Here is a 7149-nt window from a genome sequence, read left to right as displayed (position 1 = left end):
AGTTTCATGGGAATATGGTTTGTAATGGAAATTAAACATGACCACATAAAACACCCACCAAAAGATTAACAAGGCAGTTGTGGCGGTGGTTAATACCACGGTATATTAAAGCCACAGTTTAATTTAGCAGATCCCTCGAGACCAGATTTTACTCCACTCTGTTCTTTATGAAATTTAAACATGAATGAGCACAAAGCACTGTCGAAATTAAAACGCTAACATCGATTTGACTTCATTCATTGAAAAAAATTGCTGTCTAAAGATCTCAGTTTAAAACTTGTTTAAATTTACAGACTGTGATTAAACATGTGTTCAGAAAGGGGTTGAATATTAAAAGCAGCATCTAATCTTTTTTTTGACGCGTGTGTTTAATACTACTAAAAAAAAGTGTCTTAATGGTTTTGGTCATGAGCTCAGGAGGCTGGATGCCACTAAGGGGGGCGGTGCACCTCTCCATACCCCTCCCGCCCCTCGAAGCCCTTACACACATACTCTGTGACCAGCCACCAGACAGACAGACGGGCAGCCTGCCTTCTCTCCACAACCAGCACCGCTCAGCACCGCAGTCACAGCAGCATCCCATGCCTTCACCTGCTCCGGGATAGGCAGCCGTCCCATCTTTCCGAGCGTCCGACAGTCGAGCCGAGGAGGCGGTTGGTGGAGAGCGAGGCGCGCAGGTGAACATGCTGGAAAACGGCAGGAAGGTGTTCAAGGAGGGTCTGCTGGAGAAGCGGAGCGACGGGCTGCTGCAGCTCTGGAAGAAGAAGCACTGCGTCCTGACCGAGGACGGCGTGCTGCTGCTGCCGCCCAAGCAGCACGACCACCCGCAGCACCACCAGCCGCACCACGGCGGCGGCGGCGGCGGAGGAGGGGACGCGGGCAAAGTCAAGGAGCTGCACTTCGCCAACATGAAGACGGTGGACTGCGTGGAGCGGAAGGGCAAGTACGTGTACTTCACGGTGGTCATGACGGAGGGCAAGGAGATCGACTTCAGGTGCCCGCAGGACGAGGGCTGGAACGCGGAGATCACGTTGCAGATGGTCCAGTACAAGAATCGGCAGGCGATCCTGGCGGTGAAGTCCACCCGGCAGAAGCAGCAGCTGCTCGTGGTGCAGATGCCCGGCCAGAAGACCGTCCGCAGCTCGCCGAACGTTGCGTGACCTGCGGCGAGTCCCGCGGACACTGGCGCGCCATTAGCGGTAAGACAGCTTAAGAGAAAGACGAAGGGGGGTCCCCAGGTCCGGGGACAACCTGGGGACCCCCTTACAAATTAAGGACCCGTTTTTTTTTGTTTTTTTTTCCACGCTTTGGTCCTATTTCCTGGATATTTATACCATGAGCGAGGACATCTATTCTTTTTTTAGATTACAGTCCTCACTCACTGATCAAACATTGAGCCAGTATTCTTCCAGGAGGAGACAGAGTTGTTCAAAATGTGGATTTATTCTGGCGTAAGGAAAAGTTTGGGGGGTCCTTGATTTAGGCCTGGTCTACCCATACGCCCACCTCTCATGGAGGTGAGAAATTGTGCTTGGGTGTACATTCCCTGACAGGTTTGATATTTCACACAAGGAGGGCTTCTCCCCTCACCCAGATCACAGAAGCAGAATGACATTACGCATGACGCGTAATTATTAACAGAAATGAAGGGATTGGTTTTTATAAGCCATTTAAATCGGAGTGAAAATGTTGAATTAGAGTTTAACTTGTGCAACTGTTCATGCATTAAATCATAAGTAGATGGAAATTGAATAAAAAAAAATTAAAGATAATCCTTTATTTATCCCACACTGGGGACATTTGCAGCGTTGCAGCAGCAGCAGACAGTGCACACAGGAGATCTGAAAGTAAACATTAAATAAATACAAAAAAATAGAAAATTAAATGCAAGAGATCATTCAATCCCTGTGACATGTAAACTAGTCATAAAGGCAAGGATTGTGTAAATATCAAAGTCTGTCAGGTGAATTCCTGTATTACGCACAGGTCAACTTCCAAATTTGCTCTGTAGCCTCACCAGCCTGTGCATGGTTCAGCCCAGCACGCACTGCGTTCAGTGAAACAGGCTGCCCTCGTGTGTTTGGACAGATCTCCATACACGTGGCTCCCCGTGGTACATAGTGATTGTGTGACAGCATGGAGAATAAACTGAACCTCCAGAAGCAGCGGGGTCACATTTGATCGTTCAGTCATGGTGATCAAATGATAAGCATGAGTCACCAAACAGAGCGCCTGTACGCTGGACTCATGCAGCCGTGCACCAGCAGCACAGCTAGGACACACGTTTAGTGAATGCATTTAAAGATACTATGATAAAACCTGCAGTGAGAAATATAATACAATACGATCTTCGAGATCGGGGCCTCTGTTTGTAGTCAAACTGAGCAGCAGAGCCGTAATTACCACTGACAAGACTGAGGTCAGGATGTTTTAATACGAATTTGGGGATTTTAGCAGACTGATCCCAGTATGTTGTGTTCACACTACCAGAAAAAAAGCAACAAGCTTCATTTTCAGTTGAAGCCTCTATGAAGCTGCAACTGAAAGAATGCAGTATTACCACGCCAAAATCTTTTAGTAGAAACCTCGGCTACACCCCGCCAGAATCCTTACTCTTCCTTAATCAGTATAAAAACAAATTTATCCTCAAAAAAAAGTTTCCGTTTGTCAGATCGATGTGCACCCATCCAATGATCCAGACTGTTATAATGAAATGAGCTTTAGGTCTGTGTTTCAAGAGACTTCAGATCTCCCGTGTCAGTGTGCGGTCTGTCTAATCGATTGCATCCGCAGGTTAACTGGACACTCAGACGGAGGACGAACCCGGGCTCCACCTTAACCCCTGCCGCTTCCCCACCGAGCTCCATTCTCCAGGAGAACCCCTCTTCCATGTAGTGGTTTCCACAGACCAGCACCCCGTCCCTTTTCAGTACATGGACTTATTTCACAAAAGACTCATGGACAAAAAGCATGTGAGAAAACACCTGTATTCTACCGTGCGAAGGGGTTTATACCTTATTTATTAGATGTGTATATATATTTTCTATAAAAAAAATGTTATGTTGTTGATGAATGTTAAGTGTGGCTGTTTCTGGAGTGGAATGGGAAGTACTCGCTCTGAGGTTCATAGCCTACAAGTTACTCAAAGTCCATTGGGGATAAGCTTACATATCTTAGGATGATCGCTGTAGATTAGTAAGATCAGATCATTGTCAGTACGTTGTGTCATTGAACATGATTTCATTTTTCAACTGAACCAAAGACTCATTTCATTACATCTCTTGTGCAGTGTTACACCTTAAATACTAAAAATCCATAGATACTGTATGAGATACCTGCTCAGCATATACAAAATTTGTTTCAAGTGCTTGATTTGTTAAATAGCTACAGTATAGTATCTTAGTATTTTCACTCTCATCTTCCATCATTTTATTAGGATGCATTTGTGCACACAAATGTTATCTCTGTCAGTCTTAAACGTGAGGGAGATGAGCTTGTTGCCGTCGGTTTGTTTTCAGTGGTTACAGAGAGGAGCTTAGATAAGTAAGTAACATGTACAGCGGAGTTTTTGTTATGTTTTCAGAAGCTGAGCTGCGCTACAGACAGGTTCACGGGTTGCGTTTCATCTCTTCTGGCAGGGTAACATGAGTGAACTCCAGAAATAAAACACCAGAAGAGATGTATATTCAAATTTGTGGAAATTCAGGAATGCTTTCTTTTTATTCTTCCAAACAAGAGAAGCTGTCACAGGTTATTAACTGAGCTGCACCATCTGGTTTTCCCTAAATGCACTAAACGGCGTACTTACGCTGCTTTCAGATGTAACTCAACAGCATGGCAAGTCATGTACATGGTAACATTGGCTGTTAGTCAAGACAACCGCTGTCAACCCTAACCCTGCCAACAAGGCTGACAATTTAGCAACCTAACAATGAGGTAACGTAATATAAGAAATGCAAAGGCGTGATAAATCCCTCACAAAGTTGTCACAAAGTCAGATCAGCTTTACTAGCCATGTATATGTGTACACACATGCAAGGAATTTGCTCTCTTAATCCAAGTGAGCCCACTTGTAGTAGTGGGCGGTCATGCAAGGCAACCAGGGAGCAGTTTTGAGGGTTTTAAAGTGCATAGTGACCACACGGTCCCAAAGCTGCTTCTTTAACCACTAGACCACAGCTCCCCACTTTCAAGGCTATGAATACCAGAGAGGGGCTTGCACATGGACTCTTCTTGAGAACACTGTAAACACAACCCCCTTTGAAAGAACCATCATTTGTGCTTTAAATTACACTGTCCCATCTGCAAGTAAGCTAACCAGCATGCTAAATGGCTAATTTAGCCAGTCACTGCTAGGATGTATTGTGGCTAACGATTACTAGCATATTCCTGGCTAACTAGGTGACGTTTATTGAATACAAAACATTTTATAATGCTCAGTCACCTTTTTGTTTCCCTCTTGCTAAAACAATGTTCTTTTTTAAAAAAAACAAACAAACAAAAAAAACAGTTTGACTTAAAAATATGTTTTTTTTTATTGTTAGCTAGCTATGGAAGTTTTTGACTTATGCCAGGCAATTTAAGATAGCTAGCTAACTAGGATAGTTAGGCAATTTAAGCTAGCTAACTAGGATTAATTTAGGAAGCTAGCTAGCTAAAATAGTACAAAGCGGAATCTTTGACTCCACCCACCAACGTTACCTCAACCAATCAGATTATCCCTGTTTCTATTGCAGCTCTGCTTCTGAGAAGTGTCCACAAAATAATATCACAGATTTGTATAGCATATTGGCAGTTCAAATAATACTTCCAAATGTGGAACACAGAGCAACTTTTAGTGGAACATGTCAGGTAACGGTATCTGAAAACTCCTCTGTATTTTTCACGGTGGAGGGACGGTTTGCAGTCAGGAAACATTTGATCTCATCGTGGCTCATGCTGTTTCCTGTTCCTGTTTCCCTCGGCTTTCCTCTCTTGCCTGTGTATCACCAACACATGCCTCTGTGTTGTTGTCATCTCCCACACAGGGTCAAAGCTGTGCCCTTTATCTAATGCGACTGGTGTGATGCTTCTCTGACATGCCTTCCTGTTGCCATCACTGCATACACAGTTATAGCTTTGCCCTTTGTAGCCACTGTCCAATTTCTTATTTCAACGTGAGATCTATTTTCATACCTCGAAAAGATACATTCCATTAAAAAAACAAACAAAATCCTCATGGTGTCTGTGTGTTTTCTCCCTGTCTTCTCACACAGCAGCTGATGAATGCCGGGGGCCCTGCGGTACAGCGGGGTCATCTAAATGACCTGCTTAACTAGCTGCTGCTCCGTCGGCCTCCAGCCTTTCATGCTTTACAAGCGCTGAACCTCTCACCCCATGTTTCCTGCTCTAAAAGTAGAAGCCATGAAGCGAATTGGGTTTCACCGCCAGTTGCTGCCGCTCAGATAAACTGCCAGCGCGTAATGTCAAAAGCACACGTGGCTTTGGCCGCTCTCCTGTCGAAAGCTCCGCTAATTCAATTACACGGTGCACATGACGGCATCCTTTCTGACACATGCTGCTGCTGGAGAGAGCTCTGCTGAATATTCAAATCTGACTTTCAGACTCATCTGCTGCTTTTGTCCTTGAATAGTTCCTGTGGTTCAGGAAAATGGTCAACAGTGGTGCAGAGCAGTACTTGATTGAACAGGGATTTATTGTATTGCTGTTTTTAACAGCAAGATTATGTTGGTTCACAAATTACTTTGTGACAATCCCTCTTGATGCTTTATTTAAGGGGTAGATAATCGTATTAGCTACACAATTATATTCTAATATATCTTCTTAAATTAACATTGTAATTTGGCATTACTTAAAGGTAGAATGACGCCACTGTTCATTTAGTACACTTTGAATGAATGCGTTTTAATGAAATGCTAAGCTGATGTAACCTTTAAAACACAACGGAGAAGAACACAATTGAACACACATGAAGGATAAACTTTTCATCTTATAAATGAATGATGAGTAAACTTTCAAAATGTATCCTAAAACCAATAACTGATTGTTAAACTTAACATAACCAGCCAAACTGACAAATGAATGGTAAATAGTCAGTGTGTCTTTCAGGGCACTCGAAGAAACGTTAGAGTACAATGAGCAAATAAAATAGGAATGCCTAGTTTCTGTTTTCATTGGTGTCCTGTGTACACACTGGTCTGCGAAACAGAAATGATAACAACAAGATTATTAAGTTACAGTCCTTCCTGTTGTTGACATTTTACCAACGTGGCGGCACACCCCTTTGAACCAGGGGCAGCTGCTGCTCTTCAAACATTACCTAAGAAGCCTCCGTGGGTCCGTCTTGGCATGCAGGATGGCCGCCAAGTCATTCCTCGCAATCACCAGCTCTCTTTGATCCAGAGAGAGATGTGGGAACTTGTGACAGCAGGTGCACGTGGCCGCAAGTGATTCAGGAAGAGCACCTAATTATGACTTGTGGGGTCTTTTCAGGACACTCGCAACCCATTGTGTCATCATGGAACTTGATCCCAGGTAGATGTTTTCACGTTAAATTCAGCGTTTGTTTTGGCCAACTTGAAGCGATAATATGGACATCTGAGCTTACGTGCTACGATTGGTTAGGGAATTTAGCGTGGACATGGCTAGCATACCTTGAAAACCCAATATTCAGAGATGCTACTTGTTGGTCAATCCACAGTGTTTGTATTTTCAGTCTTCTTCCCCTAGATGAACATAGTGGCTAAGTTAATAACTAGCTTGGTGTCCCTTCCATCAATGAACATGGTTAGCCAACAAAATTAGCAGTCTGGTTGTTTGCATGAACGACCTGAGATGGACTCTCGGGTCTGAATTTTTGTTTCAGTCAACCCTGAGACAAATACTGCTAAATGCACAAATACGCCGAACCTACCTCAAACAACTAGCAGCGACAACTGTGCCTCACATGGCTTATGTCCGGGCCAGAAGTTGTACTCTGCCTTTGCTCAAGAGGAAATAACTCCAATAAGCATACCGGCAGGTGGCAGTAGTCTGCATTTGGAATTCAAACAAAGGGAAAATAGACATTCAAATCTTGGCACAAAGGTTAGTCCTGCTTATCAGCAGGTCTACTGTTTCTTTATTGCAGATGGCCATGTGGTTGTTTAA

The 7149-nt window shown here is 43.8% G+C and overlaps 1 protein-coding gene across 1 annotated transcript; it reads left to right on the top strand.

The window, feature by feature from the left end:
- Window positions 1–497: 497 nt before the first annotated feature.
- Window positions 498–5403, top strand: phlda1 (pleckstrin homology-like domain, family A, member 1). The gene is made up of 2 exons (XM_084573401.1): window positions 498–1199; window positions 2794–5403. The coding sequence occupies exon 1, from the start codon at window positions 684–686 to the stop codon at window positions 1158–1160; it is 477 nt and encodes a 158-aa protein (XP_084429527.1). The 5' UTR covers window positions 498–683; the 3' UTR covers window positions 1161–1199; window positions 2794–5403.
- Window positions 5404–7149: the final 1746 nt, after the last annotated feature.

This window comes from Chelon labrosus, assembly GCF_963514085.1.
Source record: "Chelon labrosus genome assembly, chromosome: 23".
Taxonomy (NCBI): Eukaryota; Metazoa; Chordata; class Actinopteri; order Mugiliformes; family Mugilidae; genus Chelon; species Chelon labrosus.
Note: the sequence above shows the minus strand (reverse complement) of the source record. Positions and strands in the feature narration are given on the sequence as shown.

Bases quoted from the DNA above. Each gene is read 5' to 3' on its own strand.
- phlda1 (XM_084573401.1), top strand. From the start codon at position 684: ATGCTGGAAAACGGCAGGAAGGTGTTCAAGGAGGGTCTGCTGGAGAAG.